This window comes from Thermothelomyces thermophilus, chromosome 4 (genome assembly GCF_000226095.1).
Source record: "Thermothelomyces thermophilus ATCC 42464 chromosome 4, complete sequence".
Lineage (NCBI taxonomy): Eukaryota > Fungi > Ascomycota > Sordariomycetes > Sordariales > Chaetomiaceae > Thermothelomyces > Thermothelomyces thermophilus.
The window spans coordinates 1,896,186-1,919,734 of NC_016475.1; the positions used below are offsets into that span (position 1 = coordinate 1,896,186).

Genomic DNA, 23,549 nt, shown 5'->3' on the forward strand with positions numbered 1-23,549 from the left:
GAGCGCATAATTGAACGTATAGCACATCTGGAGAACTACCCCGGATATCATCATGTACGCCACAAACACCTACCTCAATCCAGTTCTCGTCGTGCCACTTGTCCTACAGAAATTCGATCAGGGTCCGACGGGATGCCGAACTTTTACAGTCTGCCCTGGTTCCCTACGCGACTCGTCGGATCCGACGTTCTGACGTCAAATGGACTGGTAGGTGTGTACGTGCACTCTGCTGTCGGGTCCAAGCTCTGTCCCTGTACCAATGTTATGTACTTGTGTATGTAGTCCGTACACCGCCTGGGATTATGCCTTTGCCGGTCCCGCGTGGCGAAAAAAAATAGAGATGAAGCCATCGTGAAATCTGGGGAAGCAAGGCCTCGCGATTGGGTGGTGGTACCGACGGGCTGGGACAAGGTGTGGCGGTTCGCTTGCATCGTGATTCCGTGCCTTGGCGCTCCTGTCGGGTCAGGCCCCAGATCTCTGTACGATCTCGTCTTTCGACTTGCTCGTCTCGAGGGAGTATGTATGTCTATGTACGGCCAGAGTGAGCAAACCTGCTGCGCTCGGGATGCATGGGGATGGCTGAAGGTTCGAAGCAAAGCTTGAGACCTGAGGGAAATTTTTGTCAAAACGTCCCCTTCCCCCTCTCCCTTTCCTCTCCCCATCCTTCCTCATTGGTGTCACTCGCTCCAAGGCCAGGCCACCAAAAGAGCAATTTTTGGCTCGGTGAACTTCGGACCCACCCGCGCTTGCGGAACGGCAACCGAGCGGCGCTAGTGGAGCAAGCCCACGTTCTGGAATTTTTAACAGGGACTTGCCTGGTCGGGAAAGGGGAAAACAGCAAGGTTGGCGGACGGCTGGAATAATCCGTACACTAGTGTACGCTAGAACTCCAGAACTTGCTGGGATGGTGATGAATCATGACCCTTCCGAGTGTGTTCGTAAGAGGGGCAGCGCTGTCAGGGATGACGTCCCCGGTCAATGCTGATCCAATTCAAAGCGCTGCAAGCCGTGATTTTTAGTTTCGACAAGTCATCATCTGAAAACTCGAAAGATAAGGACCGCGCATCTTGTGTGGCCGGAAGCTGCGTGGGGAGGAGGCGCGGGGTGCGCGCCTTGCGCAACCTTTGGTGAGCTGAAACAACATGGTCGGACAGATCAGGGAAGCGTTATTCCTCCTCAAAAATTGCGCGCTAACACAACCTGTAACAATACACCACGGAGGTACAGTTGCACTGCAGTGACGCGACCACTGCTTGTATGTTTCTGCGGCATACTCCCTGGTGGGCGCATAACTCATGGAGTCCCCTACGCAGTGCTACTATGTATGTAAGTACGTGTGCAGAGTACTGGGGCAGTGTACGGATTACAATGAAAAGTACGATATTTGCCATCTGTGCTTTTTGGCGAGGTGATCGGCGTCCGTTTGGAGCGGGTCCGAATGTTCAGCCAGCGGCGTGGTAGGGATGTCGCAGATGGAAACCGTGGAGGGCGAATTGAGGTTACAGGAGCTCCCGTGTTCGCGGTCAAGTCCCGCGCTCCAAGCTCGCCACCCTAGTCGGGAGACGTGGGGACCGTTCCAGAGCTCCCTGACGCTGCCCCTGATCTTCGAGTCAAGAATGCTCGGGATTCGGAACCCAGGCCGGCAGGGTGGCCACATGACCTGCAAAGCTTTTCTTGGTATGCTGACGTGCAGGTGCCCAATGCTTGAGTCGTGGATATCGGTACTTCGTATATCCATAGTGTACGCAGTACACTATGTGCCGACAAAGGACATGCCCAAACCTGCACATACCAAGCAAGAAGTACATGATGGAGGAGTGTACTTGGCGAATCCACTACCTATGAGCGAATTATCCAACTAATAATGTATTGTGGTGTAGTCCGTAGTGTAGTGTACACTACTAGTGTAGTGTTCTCATAGTACGGAGTAGTGATGTCTTGTCGTACTCTGTAATCAGGGTCTTGTCACGGCAAGTGGCGTTATTCTGTAGTTTCTTTTTTGAGCGAGGCTCCAAGTTGGTCGATTTTATGATGCAGTACTCCGTACACTTGAACTTGCCCTGACTCGGGTCAACGCCGGCGCATCACAGGGAATACAGCGGAGTTAAACCTCAAGCTCCGGATTGCCACGGAAAAGCCGCAATAGCACGGCATGCGAACATGTACTAGTACGGATTACAAAGTAGAGAACGATGTGCTCTTAGTTGGGGCAAACGCAATAGGAGGTTCGGTCACTTCCCAACGCGCCATCCTCGGGATGCTGCTGGCAATGGGCACTAATGCAAGCGCAAAAGAGATACGCGTCTCAGGTGCATGCATGCAGGGGATTCCAACAGCACCTGGCTACTCACCGCTATCGGAGAGACTCAAAAGAACGCACTTTGGGTGTATTCAAATGATGGTTTTTGTTGGTCATGGCTTCTCAAGGAAGCTACCTCAGTTTACTACACCAGTCAGAGGACAAGATTGGGGGTATTGCGAGATTCTAGCCCCCCCCCCCCCACGCGGCGCATCCATCGGATTGTGCTTTGCCAAGCCGTCGGGCGCGGCTTCTACACTGCAACCCCGGGCCAATGCATCTTGTATTGCTGCGGGGCAGCCTGGGTTGACAGGGGCCCTCCACTTTCGATCTTGGCGCCCATTTCGGTCGCCCATTGGGACAAGGGCAGGGCGCGTCTGAACATGAAGGCGAGCAAGGTTAGTGTTCGAAATGGCACCCCAGTTGAGCGAGCAGCCTGCTCCTTGAGGCTGGAATGTCGAGCAGGGGCGCTCCTAGCAGACACGGCCCGAGACAGGGTCGGTTCAGAGGGGCCCGTATCATTCTTGCTGATCAATGGAAGCCCAAGCTGTCGCGAAATCTCTCTGTCGGAGATGTGATGTTTCCTACACTAACCCCCAAGTGTGTGGGCGCAGCGGAGATTGATCGGCCTCCTCGCCAGCCCTGTCAATTGTTGCTCTCCACTTCCCCAGTCGAGTTAAGCAAGAGGAACACAAGGTGAAAACATGACATTTTTAAAGCCGCAGATATTTGCCTTTCAGGCATGGCTGCGGCAGGCGCAAGCCCCGGCTGGTTCCGCGGCAGCCACGCCAAAATCTGGAACACAACACGTATGGCGCGGTCCATGAAAATTGCTGATGGTCTTGTGACTACCTCCCAATCTCTTGGTCCCACAGAACACACCTCACCGCTCACTGATCCTCTCATCGGGATGCTCGGACAGATTGCTTGCTGGTTACCTTTGCGGAAGGGGGTACAGGACATAAATACAAGACCAACATCAGCCCGGGAACTTTTAGATTCTGTAAATATTTTGTGAACATCGGGCACAGACAAATCATTCTCAACTCGGCCGCTGACGATTACGCTGCTTCCTTGGTCTATCAGTTAGCAAATTTTCTTGCAAAGAGGTATGTAGCATCCGGGATTGGTTCGAGAGAGTTGTAGCAGTCAACACTACGCTAGTGGAGGGGCGGTCGAAAGTGACGTGAGGCACCGGCGAGGATGGAAGTCCCAAATGGGTATTCCATTCTAGTCGGGACTCGACGCCATCGAGTACGCTAGTGTGGGAGGTGACAATCAGGACGCTCTGTTTCCCCGCGAACCCAGAAGATAGCCAGCCAGCAACCTCACCACCCTAAGGCTGGAAAGATCCAGAACTCGTGCTGACCCTGCTTCTGCTGCAGCCGTTTTCTTGTGTCTGCGACTAAAATAATCTTCTCCGACCGGCATTTGCCAACCGTGTGTGTGCAGAGTTGCGTTGGAACTTGCAGATCCACAGCCCCCACGATTGTCATTGCGCCGACAGCATTCTCGACTCGCAATTGCCACCGTTCTGGACCCCGCTGGCTCCTTCGCCCCAATCCATCTCCACCCTCCCCTGTTCGCGCAGCCCGAGAGTGCCTCAGTTGGGTCGCCTCAACGTCGGGTTCTCGCTGTTCGCCTTCATATTCAAGAGAGAAAAAAAGAGACTCTCTTATAAATAACAAGAGCCTGGCGGCCATTTGCTAGCTGTCAGGTTTCTGCCATCAACGCGCGGTTTTGTGCTCGCTATTGAGGAGCCCAGGTACCTTCGAGTACCTTAACCCCGCCATCCCAACTTACACACCCGCAACCCGGGTCTCCGACCTCCCTTCTCTGGAAGAGCCGCCAGGACTCACCAGACCCCTCGCCAACGTGCACCCGAGAAGGTTCTCGCCAGTTCATCTGACCCGGCCGTTGCCTTTTCTGAATTCGCGCGCCAGCCGAATCCTTTAGGCCTGATCCCCTAGGTCCAACGCCAGGTCGATAAGCCCTGAATCTTTTATAGTCGGTCGCTGTTGGTGTTTGGTTCATTGGTTGTTCGGTAAACCAATTCAACACCACACACACTTCCGCCACTTTTCTCATCATCCCATCTCAAACCCGCTTTCATCCTCAGCACTCAAACCACAACAATGGCCGCCGCCGCGCGCACCGCCCGCCTGGCCCCGCGCCTCGCCTCCATTTCCCGCCCCGCGGTTGCCCGCGCCGGCGTCTCCTCAGTTGCCCAACGCGCTGCCTTCTCCGTCTCGGCTCGTCGCACGAAGTCCGAGGTCATCAAGGAGACTGAGGTCCCCGTCACTGTCTACAGCCCCGACCATAAGGGCGTTGCCTCGAGCAACTCGGACCACTTTAGCATCCCCGTCAAGAACGGCGCTGCTTCCGCCCCCGAGGCCGCTGCCGAGGACCTGGATGCTGTCACGCCACTGCAGGACAAGGTTTACAGGCAGATGCCGCGCACCCTTCAGAAGATGAGTGTTTATGGCAAGGTTATCATCGTGACTGGGTAAGTTGGTTTTATTGATGTGTGTGTGTGTGTCTACATTGACACACAGGTCGCTCATAGAGAGTCGATGGGTGCTAACTCAACCTCTTATATAGCGGTGCCCGTGGTCTCGGTAACCATATGGCTCGTGCCTGTGCCGAAGCTGGCGCCAAGGCCATCGCCATCTTCGACGCCAACCAGGAGCTTGGAGACGAGGCTGCCGCTGAGCTGCACCAGAAGACGGGCCTCCCCGTATCCTTCTTCAAGGTTGATGTCCGCGACGGTAATGCTATCAACGCCGCCGTGCAGAACGTCGTCGACCTCTACGGTGCCCCCGACGTCCTCGTCAACTCGGCCGGCATTGCCGACTCCAACATCAAGGCCGAGACCTACGACCCAGCCATGTTCCGCCGCCTGATCGACATCAACCTGACGGGCTCCTTCCTCATGTCCCAGTCGGTCGGCCGCGCTATGATGGCTGCCGGCAAGCCCGGTTCCATCATTCTGGTCGCCTCCATGTCCGGCTCCATCGTCAACTACCCGCAGGAGCAGTCGTGCTACAACGCCTCCAAGGCCGGCGTCATCCAGCTCGGCAAGTCGCTCGCCGCCGAATGGGCCAAGTACAACATCCGCGTCAACTGCATCTCGCCCGGCTACATGGACACGGCCCTCAACAAGGTCCCGGCCCTCGACGCCCAGAAGAAGATCTGGAAGTCGCTCACCCCCCAGGAACGCCTCGGTGCCGTCGACGACCTGAATGGTCTCTGCGTCTTCCTCGCCTCGGACGCTTCCGGCTTCATGACCGGCTCTAATGTCATCATCGACGGCGGCTACACGCTGTACTAAGCACTTCTTAATTGGGAATTACGGGATTGCATTCATACCTCTGCGGGATACCCTATATAGACGGCTTGCTGGAATTGTCGGCATTGGACATTGGATGGGGTGACAATTTTCTGTCCAACGGGTTGCGGGAAGGGGGGGTAAATGGGTGTTATTTCGAACACGGCTCATGATAGCCATGGCTTTCCTCTTTATTTACCATACTTTTCCGAGGTTTTTCCATATCTGTGGCTGGTGCCTGTTTCCTTCTGGGTTCGAGGGTTGGCGGCGTGCACACAAGACTTTTGCAAGTCATGGTTGGGAGAGAGAGCACAAAAGTGATCCACATATTCTAATCAAGTTGGGGGCCCGACTTGAGCCTCATGCACGTTTTTTTCTGCTCATCCACCCAAGTGCATGTTACCTTACCAAGTGATCTAATTGACTGGACTGAATACGCGCCGAGACGCATCCTCAGCACGAGCATAACGTAACTTGTCGATGGGTTCAGGGTGGTCCGGTTTCTGCCGTATATGTGCTTTCTGTGTGGCCTGATATTCAGAACATGTGCTCCGTATCGGCGGGACCAAAACCAACAAAGGGAGTTAACTAATCAAGAGGCCTAGCCAGACCCAAAACTCCCTAGCTAAGTCGAACAAACCACCAGGAACTTCGGCCTGTCAGCGGATGATCCCTCTGCTCCCGGGCCTCGAGCTTATGATAACAATGCACGCATCATCCATTCGCATGCATACTCTTACTTTCTCTCGGACCGACGTCAGTGAGACTTAGCAACGCTTTATAAAGATCTGGGTACCCATCATCGATCGCCCACAACCCACAAACGGCTTTGATATCTGGGGGTAAGGGGACAAATCACTTTGTTCATCTAAATTGCCTTTTTTATCCCGTACATACCATACACAAACCTCCCCAATTGCAAAATCACATCCGCGGACACGCAATAGCCGGACCGCACGAGAGCGGCACCCTTTCGAAGCAGTAGCTGCTCTCTCCACTACTCCCCCCCCAAAAAACCATGCTCTCGACTCCTTTTCTCACACTCTTTATCTCTCTGCTCCATCGTGCTGTCCCCTGTAGGCCTATTCTCTCGATCTTCGCTTGCTTTCCGCCCGCTGCAAGGCCACAGAAGGGGGGAGGGGTAAGGCAGCTTCACAGTGTCTCCCCTAGTTTGCCCCAGAACATCCCGGAGCAGGGCGTCCTCCATGCGTAGTGCGGCTTTTGCTGGGGGGGCAATGCAGAGGTGGAAGAGGCAAAGATAGCCACCGTAACAGGACCAGGACCCTGCTTGGCCTCTCCATCTTCTGCCGCCATGCTTGCAACAGATCTCGATCACAAACCAGGGACCAACAATCAGGGCCGAGCCAAGGTAGAGAAGTTCTGATGCCAGGTTCATATCCATCCGTCAATCCGTCCGTCTCATCTCTCTTTTTTGCATGTGCTGGGTCTGATGCCAGACTCAGGCATGCAATCCTATTTCATCGCCAGGATTTGTGACCCGAAATGAACCACCGGGTTCACTCATGCCATGCGTCCCCCTGATGCCGCCGCTGCCGATGCCTCGCCCTTACTCAAGGCCTAGTCTCCGGCCACAAGGAGAACGAGAACCGGAGGGGGACAGATTGAAGCTGTAGGGTGATACGAAACACCTGGCCAGACCGAAATCGGCTTGCTTGCTGTTCTCTGCGCTGCAAAGCTAACGAGAAGCGAGGTGCATTAAGCCCACGGGTCTTGGGGGCAAGAAGAAAGAGAACAATCGACGACCGAACCCCTAGAGGCAAGCGAAGGAGAAGGAAAGAGGAAAACAAAGACCATCCCTCAAAAATGTGGTCTGTTTATTTAAGCCCTGTCCGATGTTGAACCGAGATAAGAAAACGGAAGGGGAGCGAGATACCAGGCAAGGGTAAAAGGGAGAAAGAGAATGAGAAAGAGAGAGAATAAGGGAAAACAAATCGCAGTCATGCCACAAATGCCCGCCTTGCCTGTTCGCTTGCCTACCTGCCCACCCATCCACCCATCCGCCATGTAAGTGATGGGAAAATAAGAAAAAAAATAAATAAAACCGGAAAGCTTGGCTACAACGATTTTCTTGCTCGTGAGCTGGGAAGAAAATGAGCCATGTCCCATGATATATGAGTTCAGAGCAAAGACGCCAAGCAGCTATCAGTAAATGGGGTATCCTGCGTTCAACCTGGGAATAATGGCGAGAAGGCGTGGGTTTCAACGAGCCCATTTACTGTCCTTTGCGGGCTTTTTCCTGTGCTCTGGCTTCCCGCGCCGCCCTAACCAAAGGTGCAAGTGTCGAGAGGTCGACGCACGCCTTCATAAAGTCGTGCTATGTAGCGAGTCAGCAACTGCCCATAACTTGGATTCAAAGACATTTTGAAAAGGGCGGGGTAAACAAATAGAAAGAAAGGGAAAAAAATAAAATAAAAAAAAACCAAGCATACCCTCAGAAGGTCATGGGCGCTAGCTCTCTTCTCCGGGTCGACTTTTAGCGCAAAATACAAGAAGTCGCGGAACACGGGCGACAGTTCTTGCTCGTTCTTGATCTGCGGCGTGCCGTTGGTAGCGATCAGCCACAGAGCGCGCAGCGGCGACTCGGTGAGGTAGGGCGGCTCGCCCTCGATCATCTCGATGGCCATGATGCCTAGAGACCAGATATCCACCTTGCGGCCGTACTCCTTCCGCGTAACCACCTCGGGGGCCATCCAATACGGAGTGCCAACCATTGTCGTACGCTTGTTCTGCGCCTCGTTGATTGTCGCACAGAACCCAAAATCAGCTGCAAGGAGGAGGGGTGGGCAAGTCAGTCCACGGCGACCAGCATGGAGAATGACGCGATCGAAGGAGGAAGGAGAGAAAAAAAAACAAGGGGGGGGGGCCACTCACTGAGTTTGATATTGCCCTCCATGCTGAGCAGGATATTGTCCGACTTGATATCTCGGTGGATGACACCCTTGGAATGCAGGTGCTGCAGGCCACGGAGGGTTTCTCTGCAGACCGACGCAATCTGACCCTCGGTCATGATGTTGAACGTCACAACATCGGTCAAGCTGCCGCCCTCCATGTATTCCATAACGACCCACAACTCTCCCCCGCACAGGTAACTGTCGATGAAGTTGACAATGTTGGGGTGTGAGCTCTCCTTCATGACCAGGATCTCGTTGATGATCAGGTCCTTCTTTGGTTGCTGCTCGAGGTTCATCTGCTTGATGGCCACCAGCCGGTTGGTCCCCCTCTCGTGGCCCGTGTACACGCCGCCGGATGCGCCCTGGCCGATCTTGGTGAAACCGCGGTAGATTTCTCTTGGATCACCCTCGGAGCAGATTCTCTTGAGGGCGGCAACCACGTCAACGCCGTTGCTCTGCCGTGGTCGGTGCCGTGGCCTCGAGCCCGGCTGCGCAACCCTTGCCTGCTGTGGCGGTGGCATCCGATTGGCCCCGTTGGGATCTGTTTGCTGCTGCAGATGCTGGTGCTGCGAGGCGGGAGGGGTCGGCTGCTGCCGCTTGCTCGCTTGCCGCCCCAGCTGGCCAGTCATGGCTGCTTGCGCCTGGGCCATCGCCTGTTCCTGCTGTTGTTGCAACAGCTGTTGCTGGTAGGCCGCAGTCTGGGTGACCGGCGAGGTGACCGAGGGAGATGGGTGCGACGATTGATAGGGCGGCGTCCCATTTGCTCGTGAATTGGACCGTGACCGTGACCTGTGCTCTTCCGGCAGCATCGGCACATTATCTTTGGGAGGAAGATAAGAGGGCGAGGCGTCCTCTCCTGGCTGGGGCATGCCGATGCCCGAGTCCTTGGCCGGGTACGCCGGCTGTATCCTCGGTACGTGATTTGTCGGAGGCTTGGGCGCCGGCCGGCTGGGCATGAGATTGAGGTCCTTGATATGGGGTTTCGGTACTGGAGGTGGTGCGCGGGGATTTTCAAAGCTGCCTTCGTGGGCAACATTGGGAAACCTGGGGCTGGCGGGCGGGCTGATCATGGGGGACATGGCGCCGTAGCCAGTCTGTAGCATGCCCGGAGAAGGGAGGGCGGTCGCGGACAGCGGGGTTGCGAGGCCGCGGAAGTCTGCTGCGCGCGCGTCGTGGAATTTCTCCAGTTGCTGGTCCTCTTGAGGCTTCTCTTGTGTCTCCTTGTAAAATGTCAAGACATCGACAAGAATCTGGGGATGTTCCCGCGTGTCCTTCTCCGTGATGCCGCTCTCATTGATGAGTCGCTGCCACTCCTTCGGCAGCCCCTGGGGGAAAAAAAAGTTAGCATGGGGAAGCAGACACCCAAACGAGCGGATCAGCGTACGGTAAACTGGCCGGTCGTGCTGTCATATCCGACGTGCGTTACGTGAACTGGATTCTCTGGTGCCGAAATCTGCGGCTTCTTGGGCGATCCCACCAAGCTGTTCATGAAACCAGAGAAGCCCGATTTCTTCCTGAGCATGCTGGGGAGCTTGCTCTCCTTGCCCTCGTCGGAGTAGCGCTTGTGCGGGCCGGCACCATTACTCCTGGGGGCAGAGGCCTTTTCGTTCAGGGTAGGGAAATCGCTGGTCGGGAAGGTCGCCGACTGGCGAAGCGCGGGCGGTGAATGTCCCATGGTTCGCGTCCCGGAATCCGCGCGGGGTGGTTGAGCGGGTGGCAATCGGGACGGGGGCTGTTTGGGGTGGGCACGGTTGTTGTCGTTGTCGTTGTTGTGGTGGCGGTGGAGGTGGTCGTCGCTGCTATCTCGTTCAACAGGCGATTTCGTGGCTGCGATGTGGTCGAGGATGGCTGCGCCGTCAAAGGGGGCGCCAATCAGCTCGTCTGAGGTCTTAGAACTGAGGGGTTGGAGGACGTCGGCCGGGACGAATCGTGGCTGCTGGGCGTCCGGTCGGGCGTGCAGGGAGCGGTAGTGCGAGTGCGGCGAGGCAGACGACGCCGCAGATGCGCCGTCGGGATGGGCGGGTGATGGGTGCGACGGGCTTGTGGTTGCAAGAGAGAAAGCGGGTGATTGTCTCGATGCTGCAGGAGTAACAGCGGGGAAGCGTGGCGAGAACTCGGGCGCGTTCGATGCGGGCGTTTTGGCGCCGGTGGCCCGCCGCAAGCTGGCCGAGCTTCGTTTGCTTCCTAGAGATCGGGCGTCAACACGACCATCAGACGTAGCGCTATGTCTGGAGCTCGAGTGGTGAGAGTTGGAGCGCGCAGCCGACGGCGGCTTCTTGGTGAGCCTGCGACGCTGCGAACTAGCGCTGGAGCCACTTGCAAGCTTGGGGCTGTCCATCTCACGGCCCGAACGCTTGGGGAATCGAGGCAAGGGATGCAAGATTGCAACAGAAAATTTCAACATACAATTTAGGTACCAGACAAGGCAGCCAGATGGGCACCTGGCACCAGGGGGGGTAGTGTAATTGAGGCACCGGATGAGGGTTGTTGCAGCGAACAAAATTACGCTTCCTCTCGCCGTTCGTTGCTCCTGCTCGATCGCGTCCGCTGCCAGGCTCTGCTCTCCCTAGGTCCCGCTTGGCTGCCGTTCAAGACGGCCTGTGTCCGCTGGCCACCCGAGGTGGTATTTAGCGGGGCTGGCGTGATTGGCGCCTACGGACTGGGTGAAAGCACAGGGAACTGCCACCACACACACACACACACTCGCACACAGTGCGGGCTTAGTCGAAGGGGGAGGGGGAGGTAAAAAGGGTTCATTCCCCAGGGAACCCAGTGATCTGGCCAAACGGAGCGCCGGCCTTGGTCCCAATACGTATCTCAGCAATGCATACATGCACTTCATTCTACACATCGTTTCCGTTGCTGTCATCTCTGCCTTGCAATGTGCTGTTCTTTGGTGATCTTTGGGGAGCAACTGGACTAACACAAGAAGCGGATATGGAGGATCGGGAGCTTGCCGCATAGCGGATCGCATGACAGCTACGGAGTACGGAGTACTTTGGGGGCGCTAATAATACCTAAGGGGAGATGGGGTCGCACGAAGATGGCAGTCCTGGTCAGTAATGCCTTGTTCGCTGGCTGTCGAACATTGACAGATGAATCTTGCAGTGCCGCACCACTGCTCGGGCCACCTTGGCCATCCCCTGAGGATCTGCTGCCCTGTGGTTGGCACATATCGAGTTCGCATGAAACCCACTACCACCAGTACGGGTTACTTACTGCACCTGGTTTGCAATAGGACTGCGGAACCCGCTCCGATTCTTCAGCCCCAATATCACATGTGCGTTAGACGCGACTGTGTCGACCGATGCACAACCTCACTCAGTCTCGATAGCCGCTGCATCAAAGAGTTTCACTTTAACGCAGGGGAATGGCTGCGGGTGCTCCGTACTCCTGTGGTGTACGGACGTACAGTACTCCGTACATACACAACCTTTATTAAAGGCGGTTAGGCGATGGCGACCAGACGTCCGAGCCCAGCAGGGTTATGGTGGGGCTAGCCGCCATCCATCCACGGGTGCGGGATGAAAGGGCGAAGTGGGGCTCAAACGGAGACGCGCACGGATACAGACGGTTTCTGGTGGTTGGCGCTTTGGAGAGGCTGAATAACCAAACAAACGTTCCTTTGGCACACTCCACCACTGCGCGCCAAAATCTCCGGCAGAAGTTAATCTGAAGGCGAGGGAGAAAAATTGAGATATAAGGGCCAAGCATTTATTTGCAGTGGCGGGCACGACGGCGCCCGGAAAGGGGCGGTCGACGTTTGGCTGAAAAGGACCGTTTGATCCATCATTCCTCCCTTCATGTTGGACCCCACAGCAGTTCTGCGGGCCCCACCCAGCCCGGAGCAGGCCAGAGTCTGGCCATGGCCAAGTTTTTGTTCATGCCGGGATGTGGCTTGTCCGCTTCATTGGGACGGCGATTGCGAGGGCGAACGTTTTGGTCCAAGGTTCGAAAAGGCGTCATCTACATACTTCTGCTCCCGCCCAATTTCGATCCGCTCTCGGCAATGGCCAAGGCGCTTCACCAGACCCCTAGGGTCTTCGTCGATGTGTTATTTGTGCACCAATGACGTACGAAGGGTTCAACTCGACTATTGGACCACCAGACTTACACGTATGGGACAAACAAGTAGAAATCGCAACGACTGGAAACCGCTTGAGCAGACCGGCCGTTTGGTCTGCATGCATGGCCTAATCGGCCACGCTTGAGTTGTCTCGCCGCCAGCATGCTTCGTCTCCCGAACCATCTTAGCCCACCCGCAAACCCCCACAGCGCTGCCGGAAACACTTAAGTGCCGTCCAGAGCGAGTTGCACATGTGATGCGGTTTGCCGTGCAGCGGGACCGCTCTTGATGTTCAGCGCATGGTATGCCTTATTATTAACAACGTTCTCGATATCTGGGTCTTGAACCCGAGATTTGCACCCGCGTGGCGTTCTCGAAACTCGACATGGGCTGTCGATCTCTTGTGGAATGCCACGTTTGTGAACCCCCCGAGACCCTACGCTTGCACCTTGGAGATTCCTTCAAGGAAGGAGAATACATAGTAATGAACCTTAATCCATGCCCATTTCAGTGACAGCCTAAGCTATCCGATTTCACACGACTTTCTCGCCGAGACACATCTCCTCTTAGCGAAGTACCCACAGCCGCGATGACAAGCAGCTGCTAGAGCAATTGCATCAAGGTGATTTCTCGCCAGCTCTCGTCACGGTGAATGCAATTTGAGGGAACACTGAGCCAAAAACAAGAGCATAATCCGTACAGAGAGGATGGATATGAGCCACCAAATTGATCAAATCAAGCAACTTGAAAGACTTTTAACAGACAAGGCAATGCAAAGGGAAGGGAAAGGAAGGGAGGGGAAGGGAAGGAAAGAAAGCATACGCTTTTGTTAAACGAGTTTACTTGTAGAGTTTCTTGCAATACGCAGTAAGGAATGCTACAAAACTATACAATGTCTAGGATGAGGGACCTTGGAAGGGGACGATGCAAGTCGCGCCAAGACTTACGCACGCGCCGCGTACCCCCAACAATTTTTTGGGGAAGTACTCCGTACTTGTTACGACGTTGCAGGACCAGGTGAAATGTCCACTTCCAAAACCGAGCCGAATTGATTTACCACCATCCCCCCGGGTCTTGGGAAACGCCAAATCGGTAGACCCGACAGGTATCCTTTTCCTTTTCGTTCCCTCCTTCCAGCGCTATCAATTTGCTGTGTTGGCTCCAAGTCAGGCGGGTACAATTGCCGGCGCCTCCTCTCCCCCCATATCTCGTTTCTGCACCCCTGCCGAGGGTACCCCGAATCTGCTAACCCGTCAATTCGATCAGACATCTCCTAATCTCCCGTCCCGTTGTTCTCTCTCGGTTTCATCCTACGGTACCTCCACAATGTCGTCCGCCGCCATGTCGAGCGACTTTCCGGAACTCGGCAGCGGGCCGAAGCCCGCGGCCAACGTGGCCCCCGTCTGGCTTGCGCGGGCTCCTGGAGCGTCGGCTCCGGCCTCTGGACGGGCCTCCGGCGCCACCACACCCGTCCCAGAAGCGTCGACGGTCCCGAGCCTCTCGATCCCGGGCCAGAACAAGGAGTACCTGCTCCTGCATCCTGACGACATCCTTCCCCGCGAGCAATTGAAGCGGCCGCTCCCCGACATCGTCAAGGACTTCAACCGCAAGTCTCGCGCCCAGATCAAGATCGTTCCTCATGCCGAAAACATGCTCAGGATTGAGGCGACGGGGCCCAAGAGCGACAGCACGACCCAGGCGCTCAAGGACTTCGTTGGCTTGATCGGTGCCAAGCTGAAGCTCGAGCTGGACATTCATCGCTGGGCGCGACCGCACATCATTGGCAAGGGCGGGGCCACCATCAAGGCCATCCAAGAGAAGACCGGCGCTCGGATTCACGTCCCCAAGGAGGACGGACATGCGGCCCCCGCCGGAGAGGATGACGACGAGCTCATCAAGGTCGTTATCGAGGGCAACACTCAGCAGGCTGCCCACGCCCAGAATCTCATCTACGAGATTATGGGCGAGCGCGCCGGCACGGTCAGCCTCACGTTGAAAGACGTCCCTGCGGAATTCTACCCCTTCATTGCTGGCGCCGACAACAGCAATATCAAGCCCATCGAGCAGGAATTCGGTGTCCAGATCAATGTTCCTGCCGCCCAGCCCTCTTCGTCGACGCCGCCCGTGCCAGTCGCCTCCGGCCGTCCCGAGTTCTTTGCCGCCGCCGATAGCTTTATCCAGCTGCGCGGCGAACGCTATGCCGCCAAGGCCGCCAGGGCCAAGATTGAGGAGCGGGTCCAGGAGCTCCGGGATCAGTTGACGGTACAGCCGGTACACATCCAGCCGGGCCGTCACCAGTTCATCATCGGAGAGAAGGGCATCTCGATGGAGCAGTTCTTCGAGGAGACGGGATGCACCATCGTGTTGCCAAATGACGAAGAGGACGACATGGTCAGGGTTGTTGGGCCTGCCGACCAGGCCGCCGTCGGCGTGCAGAAGACTGTCGACCTCGCCATGGGCATGCAGTGTTCCAACTTCGACATCTCGCGCTTCTACCGCCAGGCCCCTGGTGGCGCTGCGGTCCATGCGCGCAATGTTACGCGCTACCTGAGGCAAAAGCGGGAGCTTGAGCGGCTGGGAAATCTCTATAGTGTTCACTTCAATACCCCCTTCTCGGAGCAGGGCGCTCTGCCGTGGGAGCTCTATGCGCGCGATGGCGCCAATATTGTCAGAGCCCAAGCGGAAATCAAGGCTCTGGTCGACGCTCACCCGCCGGCACGGATGGCTACCGTCACCGTCGATCCCTTCTACTACCAGTACATCAGGAAAGAGGTCTTGCCCCATGTCCGACAGACGTATGGTGTACATTTGGTGATCCCGGAGAATTCGGAACCCAATGCTCCCCTTCTGTTGGTGTATGAGGGTCCCTCGAATCCGGAGTCGTACGAAATCGCTCGAGAACAGCCGAAGCAGAAAGACATCAGCGAGATGCAAAAGGGACTTCAGGATGCCCAAAGCTATATTCTCGGCCTGATGAGCGAGCGGGAGCCAATCGCGTCCAAGACGATTGAAGTACCCGTAAAGTGAGTGTCTGGCCCCTCTCTCGTCCTTTGTATGAATTTGCCGTGCAACCGGCGTTCTGACGTGTCTGCAGGTTCCATCCCCGGCTTCAGAAGTTTATCAAGAATGAGCAGGACAACGCCTCCAACCCGATTCGCGCCCGCGTGTCCAACACCGGCGAATCCGTTCACATTCGCGGCCCTAGCTCTGTTGTGGAGTGGCTTGTGGCCAAGTGCCTCGACTTCGTCGAGCGAGAGAAGCAGGACGAGAAGGAGCGCGGATTTACCCTGGAATTCGATTTCCCCCAGAAGTTTGCAAACCATTTGATCGGTAAAGGCGGGAGCCACATCCGGGAGCTCAGGGAGAAGTTCGACGTCGAGATTCAGGTGGACGATGGCAAGGTGCAGCTGAAGGGGCCAAAGGCCAAGGCCGAGGCTGCCAAGGCGCACATCACTGCCCTCGCGCGTCAGCTGCAGGATGAAACGACATACGTACTCAAGATTGACCCCAAGTTCCACCGGGAAATCATCGGCGCCCAGGGAAGCCAGGTCAATAAGCTGCAGACACGGTACAAGGTCCTCATTTTCTTCCCTCGGAACAACGCAAAGGGCACCAAGGACGACGAGTCTCTCGCCGACTCATCCAGCGATGCCGGGAAGGGCCGCCGTCAACAAGCCCCCGACGAGGTCATTGTCCGTGGGCCGAAGCGGGGCGCTGACGAGGCTCGTGAGGAGCTGCTGTCGCTCCTGCAGTACCTCAAGGACACCTCGTTTACCGCCACCGTGACAGTTCAGAAGAAACAGCTTCCCTCGTTGATCGGCTCCGGTGGTGCTGCTCTGGAGCAATTGCGCCAGGAGACGGGGGCTAAGATCGATGTTCCCAGCGCGAAGGAGTCGACCGAGGATCAGGTGGACATCCAGATCAAGGGCACCAAGGCGCAGGTGGCTGCTGCCAAGAAGATTTTGGAGGAGAAGAAGGCCATCTTCGAAGACACCATAGTCAAGAAGATTGATGTGCCTCGAAAGTACCACCGGGCGCTCATTGGCACGGGTGGTAAGTGTTGGGAGACCCGAGGTTGCATGCGAAGCGCAATGTTGACCGTTCCCAGGTTCTACTCTCCGCGACATCATCGTCAAGGCTGGCGGCTCGAGTGATCAGCGAGAGATGGCCCGCACCATCCAATTCCCGAAGCAAGACGCCGACGGCGACACCATCAAGGTCGAGGGCCGCAGCGAGATCGTGGACAAGATTGTCGCACGCATTGAGGCCATGGTGGCCGAGCGCGAGAGCCAGATCACCGAGACGCTGGATGTGCCTGTCGAAAAGCACAGGTCCATTGTCGGACGCGGCGGCGAGACCAAGCGGAACATTGAGGCCCAGTTCAAGGTCTCCATCGACGTTCCCCGTCAGGGCAGCGGCAGCACAAGCGTGAAGATTGTCGGTCAATCGCCCGATGTCGAAAAGGCCAAGGCCCACATCGAGGACTTGGTCAAGGAACAGCCGGGCGAGACCATCATGGTCCCCCGAGCTCTTCACCACGCTGTTTCCAACAATGGCCAGATCTTCCGCAAGTTCAAGAGCGAATATGGCGTCACTGTCGATCACGCGGGCCAGCCCATTCCACCGAAGCCTGCGGTCGCAACAAACGCACGCGCTAATGGGGGTTCGCTACCCTTGATCACTGACGACGAAGACGCAATCGCCGACGCCCATTCCTGGAAGGTGGTGGAGCAGGCATCCACCGAGGAGGGCGACATCCCCTGGGTTCTCCGCGGCTCGCCGGAAAATATTGAAAAGGCCAAAAATGCCATCAAGTCTGCGCTTGACCAGGCCAACAAGCAGAACGCAACCGGCTACCTAGTCCTGCCCGACCCGAAGACGTACCGCTTCGTTATTGGCCAGGGCGGCAGCAAGGTCAACTCCATCCGCAAGCAGAGCGGATGCAAGATCACTGTCCCGCGTGACCAGACGCAGGGCGATGCCATCGAGATCGTCGGCACCAAGGAGGGCGTGGAGAAGGCAAAGGAGCTCATCTTGGCGGCCGTGAAAGAGGGTCTTAGCTCGAGATCGCCTCGCGAGTAGGGCTCCAGTACGAAAAGGACACAATGGATAAGTCTGTCTCCGTATCAGGGTAGTGATATCGGGTGGCGGGTAAACAAGAACAAAAATGACCGGGGGGAGTGGGTAGCTGAGGTTTACAGAACGCAGTTGGAGGTATATATATATATATATATATATAATGATTATGCTAGCAGCAATACATGCTTTTTTTGGATCCTCTGCCTTGCCTCAACGTGAGAGACCGCATGACATTCATGTTTCTCTAATTGCGTTTCTTAAATCTGCCTGATCAAGTTGGTAGAGAGTGATTGGCCGATTTGGCCGAAAAAAGGCGAGGGATGCTGGGCAAATTCTAGTCCAAGGGAGCCGATGATGATAACCGCCCGGTGTGGTCTACATGAAATCGTCTTCCCCGCCTTCCTCCTCCGTCTCGTCTCCTTCCAGGGGGCGCCCCATCGCCAACCTCGCCGCCTCGTCCGCAAGCGTGATGATATCCCTCAGCAGCTCTTCCGGCCGGCTCCGCGGCGGCGGCAGCGCCGATGATGACGACGACGATGCCGCGGGCCCCGCCCCGGAGGCTCTTTCACCTGCTCGGCTCCCCTGGATAGGCGGCAGCGCATTGTTGGCGTTTTCGTTGTTGGTTTTGTTGTTGCTGCTGTGGTCGTCGGCGGCTCCGGCGGCCGAGCCTGGAGCCGTGGAGGAGGATGAGGATGTGGTGATGGCGGCGGCAGCGCTGGGGATGATTGGGCGGGGCGGGACAGGCTCGCCGGGTACCCTCAGCCGAACCTTGACCTCGCCCGCGACGCCGTCTATCCGTAGGGTCGTGGTCTGCGGTTGTGGAGGTGCCGCCGCCGCAGCGCCGTCGGACCCTTGGGCTTGCTGGGGGGCTCGCAGGTCGGGCGGCGGCGACATGGCGATTAGCTCCCGCAGGTACTTGTTGGCCTCTTCGGAGCCGTCCATGAGCCACTTGAGGCAGATCTGCACGCGCTCCCGGGCGTAGCGGTTGTGGTCGTCGTAGACGCAGCAGTTGAGCAGGCTGATGATGCCGTTGTGGCGCAGGATCTGCGACTGCACCTCGGGGTTCCCCGGGCTGCTCCGTCCGGGGGGCGGTTGCAGGAGGCCCGCGAGAATGTGTAGGATCTGGCCTTTGATGCCGGCCCAGGGGTATTTGTGGGCAGGTTCTTCGAGTGGTGGGGGTGGGGCCAGAGGGCGGTCTTCCGAGTCGTAGCCTGCATCAGGATCGTCTGGATGCGGTGGCGGCTGTTGTTGCTGCTGGGCGTTCTGGCGCGGTTTGTTATGACGGTTGGGCATTTCGACCATGGGCTTCTTGGGAACGCCGGCTTCTAGGCCCTTTAGCAGGGTGAGGAGCTCATAGGTAGCTTCCCACTCGATAAGGTACTGGCGAGTTTCCGGGAGTTCGTTCACAGTCGTGAAAAGCTCGAGAAACTGTTGAATGCCGTCCTTGGCGCGCTCCATGTCCCAGCTGTCGACAGGGAAGTCCGCCGGGTCGCAGAGGTCGTTGCGGATTTGGGCTTGGAGATGCATCAGCGCCGCGCACTCGGGCACTATCCGGCTCCGGATTTGGATGAAGAGGAAGTGGAGCAACTTGACGTCCCGGAGATGCTCTTTTGAATCGGGCGGTGGTGGGTCGTTGTTCCGGGCGCGAAACATGTTGTTGATCAACCTCAACAGGACTGTTTGGGCGGGGGAGATGATGTCCTTGGGAATGCGCAATGACTGCCAGGCGAACGGGATCAGGGCGCTGTGATGAATCGCCTCGACGATCTGGGTGGTAAGCTGGAAGATCAGCGACTGCTCGCTCTTCTCCCAGACGGCGATGAAGACGAGGATCTCCCTGAGCAGGCTCCTCCCACACTCCATTGCCAAGAACATCCTACACCTCGTCTTTTGGAGGTTCTCGCCTGCCCTGCTCAGAGCCAGGCCAGCGTTGTCGAGAATGCATGATTTGACAATCATGTGGAGGGCCTCGATCTGCTTGGGATCAAGAATGTTGGGAACCTCGGTCAGCAAGCCGTTCATGGGCCCCTCGCCATACGAGTCATCATCGTCGATGTCCTCATCCTCGATCATGTCGTCGTTGTAGTCGTGAACATAGTGGCCGCCGTCTTTCCCTTCCTGATCTGCCGAGCCTTCGGGCGCCGGAGCACCCTCTGCGGAATGGACGGAACCCTCGTGCTCGGGGGGGCGGTATGGGTGAGCGTACCGGTTCACCAGGTTTGCTTTGCAGTTTTCCGTCCTCTGCTGCGCGAACTCGACTGTTGGCATTGGGACGACCCATTCGTCATAGTTGGGGTCCCGGACCCTGAGCCACCAAGTATCCACTTCCCTTGACACGCGCCCGTAGGCCTTGTCTTGCTCGAACTTATCGGGCTCGTCCTCCTTCCACTGTGGGGTGATCTTGGTGTCGTCGCCAATGTCGTCTGCTCGTACGCGCACAGTGCCCTCGGGCAGCCAGTTCCAGGCTAGGGGCGAGATGCAAGGCAGGTGGCCGGGAGGGAGCCCCTTGCTCGCCACCGTCTTTTCGTACTCTGTGAGCAGTTGGCGAGCCTTGTCGCAGAAGCGCGAGTTTCTCTCAAACCAGTTCTGAACCTCGGCCTTTGCAACGTCCGGGCGGAACTCCCCGTAGGCGTTCCCGTCGGACTCGTCGGAGAGAGCATCGTCATCGAACAAGACGGTAGACCAGAAGGCCATCTTGTTGCGGTCATTTTTGGCGATCCAGTTGTGGGCTTGCTGCAAACATGTAACGAGTAGTTTTTTGTCTAACGTGGCGAGTTAGCGACGGACATTCATTCCTTCTCACGGACGAGGAGAGGACAGGGTGAGCTCAGGTGGGAAGAGGCAGCCTACATAACTCGGTGATGTCGCTCAGCTTCAACCTAGCAGCCTCCTCGAGAACATCGCCGTCGTAAGCCTTGCTTGTGACGTTAATGCAGAGAATGATGGTTTGGTAGAGCATCTGGTCGAACTGGGCTGCAGCACAGAGGTCTTGGGGGATCTCGGGCTCGGGCACGACCAGCAGGTTCCTGGCGATGTGCATGAGCTTGATGAGCAACTGCAGGTCCTCCTTCAGAGACGGATAGTTCTTCGTGATCAGTGCTGTGCTCTCGAGGGGAGTGACGCCCTTGTCGGGGTCGTTGAGACTGGACAGGGGGCCGATGGACCGAGTAGTCAAGCTAGGAATGGCGGCGGCAAAGTCCCTGGTGAGCCAGATCCAAACCTCAACGCTCTTGGACAATGTCTCTCTAAACATGCATGTCAGTATGTAGCCAGAGAAGAGTTTGGAGGCGAGAGCACTGCCTACCTGACGTCTTTCAGGTTGTGCGTCTTTTCCAGCGTCCTCGAGATGAACTTGGTGACATATGCCATGGTGCGAGGTCCGATGGCCGGATCGAGTTTGAGCCACCCTTCAAAGCAGCTCATGGCAGACGTGAAACATAGCTCCTCGATGGTCAAAGGACGCCCAGTCTCCTTCACTCCTGAGGCAGCCATTTCGGCCGGCAATGCTGAAGATGCCATCGCCGCAGCTTTCTCGGACCAACCACTCCACTTTCGCCGCCGAAGCCGAAGACTTCTTCTCTCCGCCCGACCACAAACTTCTTATTACACTCCCCTCCCTGGCGTTGATGCAATGAAGCACAGAGTGGCAGTAATATGTGTAAAGCGTTATTTGGCGGCTCCAGAACCGACCGAGAAGAGCTACTGGATTGGATTGTGGTCTCTTGGGTCGGGTTCGATTTTGAAAGAACAGCGGTGGTTGATCCTAGGGTTCTCTCGTTTTAGAAAATTTTAGACCGTACTTGTCGTTCCTTCCGCTTGTGAGAAAGAGGCAGTTAATAAAACTGTTAACCCTATGCGAAGTAAATAGTCTGAACGTGCGGTCTTGCCGGATCGGGGGGGTTGGGGGAACGGGTTCTCGAAAGTTTACAAATGGGTTTGTATGTACGGAGTAGTATTCAGTATTCGGACTCCGTGTAACCCGTAATTATCTTATCAACTTTGTAGAGGCAGCTCTGCACAAACCCCGAGGTCTACGCTAACCACTTCCAGCACTAGCGTTCTCAACAGCCCTGCCGACAGGGGTAAGCCCCTCCTGTATCACCGACGTCCTCGCAACGGCGGGGTAAGAGGGCGACCCCTCCGTAAGACCCTCCAAAAATTGCGCCAGCGGAACAGGCAAGTACCCAACTTTATCAACCGCGTATATTACACACCAGGCAACAAGGGAGGCCAATAATCAGGGCCGGTGGCAGATAAAAAAAAACAAAAAAAAAAAAAAAACCAACACCACTCGCACTCCCTCCGTCCGAACTCTTCCTCATTCGTAACGTCGCAAGAAGCTCAGTAGCCCCCCTTCCCATCTCTCTCTTCCACTCTCTTCCGACCGCCGCCGCCGCCCAGAATGACTGTCGACGTCCAATCCCTCCCCACCGTCTTCGACCGTAAGTTCGCCCCTTCCTACCCGTTTCTTTCCGTCTGGGTCTTCCTCCCCTGCCTAAAGCGACCGACCCTCCTGTGTTGAGCGGCGGAATGGAAAACTAACAGAGCAATTCACTCACTCACTCTTTCTCTCTCTCACTCTCTCTCACTCTCTCTCGTGCGCAGGGCCGGTCCACATTGCCGTGATCGGCGGCACCGGTCTGTCCTCGCTCCCGGGCTACCACGCCGTCGCGGCCCTCTCGCCGAGCACGCCGTGGGGCAACCCGTCGTCGCCGATCCTGATCCTCGAGCACGCGGGCGTGCCGGTGGCCTTCCTGGCCCGCCACGGCCTGCACCACCAGCTCGCGCCGCACGAGGTGCCCTCGCGCGCCAACATCGCGGCGCTCCGCTCCATCGGCGTGCGCACCGTCATCGCCTTCTCCGCCGTCGGCTCGCTGCAGGAGCACATCAAGCCCATGGACTTTGTCGTCCCGGACCAGATCATCGACCGCACCAAGGGCGTCCGCCCCTTCACCTTCTTCGAGGGCGGCGTGGTCGGCCACGTCGGCTTCGCCGACCCCTTCGACGCCCGCCTGGCCGCCGTCGTGCGGCGCTGCGCCGCCAGCATGCGCGGCGACGGCGTCGTCCTGCACAGCGGCGGCACCGTCGTCTGCATGGAGGGGCCCCAGTTCAGCACGCGCGCCGAGAGCCACATGTACCGCGCCTGGGGCGGCTCCGTCATCAACATGAGCGCCCTGCCCGAGGCGAAGCTGGCCCGCGAGGCCGAGCTGGCGTACCAGATGATCTGCATGGCCACCGACTACGACTGCTGGCACTCGACCGAGGACGTCGACGTCGCCATGGTGATGAAATACATGGCCGCCAACAGCGAGAACGCCAAGCACCTGGTGGGCGCCGTGCTGGACGAGTTATGCAAGCAGGAGAACAGCGATCTGGTGCTCGCCAAGCACTGGGAAGGCAGCGCTCAGGGGGCGGTCAAGTTCATGACCAAGCCCGCCGGACGGGACCCCGAGGCGATGAAGAGGGTCGAGTTTCTGTTTCCTGGATTCTGGAATGAATAAAAAACGGCGCGGTCGGCTTCTTTTGGGGACGAGTTCTCCGGTTGGGCGTCTTGGGAAGGGTGGCAGCACGGATTGATTGATAGACCAAGTCCGAGAGATAGACTTTGTCGCTAGGAACATAGATATATATCTATAGACCAGTTGCCTGACAGGCCATGGTACGACGCGAGGCGGTAACTTCTCCGGCCAGCGCTGTCCGAGACATGCATTCCCAAAGTATGTTATGTGTATTTGTATAGGAAATCTTCTCCGGGTATCCCAATTGCATCCGCACCATCCATCCTCCAGCCATCATCACACAAACACGCACCAAACAAAACAAACAAAATTTAACACGCCCCGACAACACCAAGAAGAGCGCGCT

General features: G+C 56.9%; 5 protein-coding genes across 5 annotated transcripts; 3 read left to right on the top strand and 2 right to left on the bottom strand.

The window, feature by feature from the left end:
- The first annotated feature begins 3,329 nt into the window (after positions 1 to 3,329).
- Positions 3,330 to 6,065, top strand: MYCTH_2315519 (uncharacterized protein). The gene is made up of 3 exons (XM_003664001.1): positions 3,330 to 3,408; positions 3,685 to 4,805; positions 4,901 to 6,065. The coding sequence occupies exons 2-3, from the start codon at positions 4,435 to 4,437 to the stop codon at positions 5,628 to 5,630; spliced, it is 1,101 nt and encodes a 366-aa protein (XP_003664049.1). The 5' UTR covers positions 3,330 to 3,408; positions 3,685 to 4,434; the 3' UTR covers positions 5,631 to 6,065.
- Positions 6,066 to 7,224: 1,159 nt separating this feature from the next.
- Positions 7,225 to 10,321, bottom strand: MYCTH_2306416 (uncharacterized protein). The gene is made up of 4 exons (XM_003664002.1): positions 9,924 to 10,321; positions 8,520 to 9,864; positions 8,078 to 8,412; positions 7,225 to 7,962 (listed from the first exon to the last, which is right to left on the bottom strand). The coding sequence occupies exons 1-4, from the start codon at positions 10,212 to 10,214 to the stop codon at positions 7,861 to 7,863; spliced, it is 2,073 nt and encodes a 690-aa protein (XP_003664050.1). The 5' UTR covers positions 10,215 to 10,321; the 3' UTR covers positions 7,225 to 7,860.
- Positions 10,322 to 13,622: 3,301 nt separating this feature from the next.
- Positions 13,623 to 17,873, top strand: MYCTH_2306421 (uncharacterized protein). Its single transcript, XM_003664003.1, has 4 exons — positions 13,623 to 13,779; positions 13,872 to 15,628; positions 15,700 to 16,658; positions 16,714 to 17,873. The coding sequence occupies exons 2-4, from the start codon at positions 13,932 to 13,934 to the stop codon at positions 17,685 to 17,687; spliced, it is 3,630 nt and encodes a 1,209-aa protein (XP_003664051.1). The 5' UTR covers positions 13,623 to 13,779; positions 13,872 to 13,931; the 3' UTR covers positions 17,688 to 17,873.
- Positions 17,874 to 21,325, bottom strand: MYCTH_2306422 (uncharacterized protein). Its single transcript, XM_003664004.1, has 3 exons — positions 20,989 to 21,325; positions 20,535 to 20,929; positions 17,874 to 20,446 (listed from the first exon to the last, which is right to left on the bottom strand). Exons 1-3 carry the CDS (start codon positions 21,174 to 21,176, stop codon positions 18,060 to 18,062), a joined length of 2,970 nt encoding a protein of 989 aa, XP_003664052.1. The 5' UTR covers positions 21,177 to 21,325; the 3' UTR covers positions 17,874 to 18,059.
- Positions 21,326 to 21,841: 516 nt separating this feature from the next.
- On the top strand, positions 21,842 to 23,411 carry MYCTH_2306426 (uncharacterized protein). The gene is made up of 2 exons (XM_003664005.1): positions 21,842 to 22,126; positions 22,290 to 23,411. Exons 1-2 carry the CDS (start codon positions 22,087 to 22,089, stop codon positions 23,183 to 23,185), a joined length of 936 nt encoding a protein of 311 aa, XP_003664053.1. The 5' UTR covers positions 21,842 to 22,086; the 3' UTR covers positions 23,186 to 23,411.
- Positions 23,412 to 23,549: the final 138 nt, after the last annotated feature.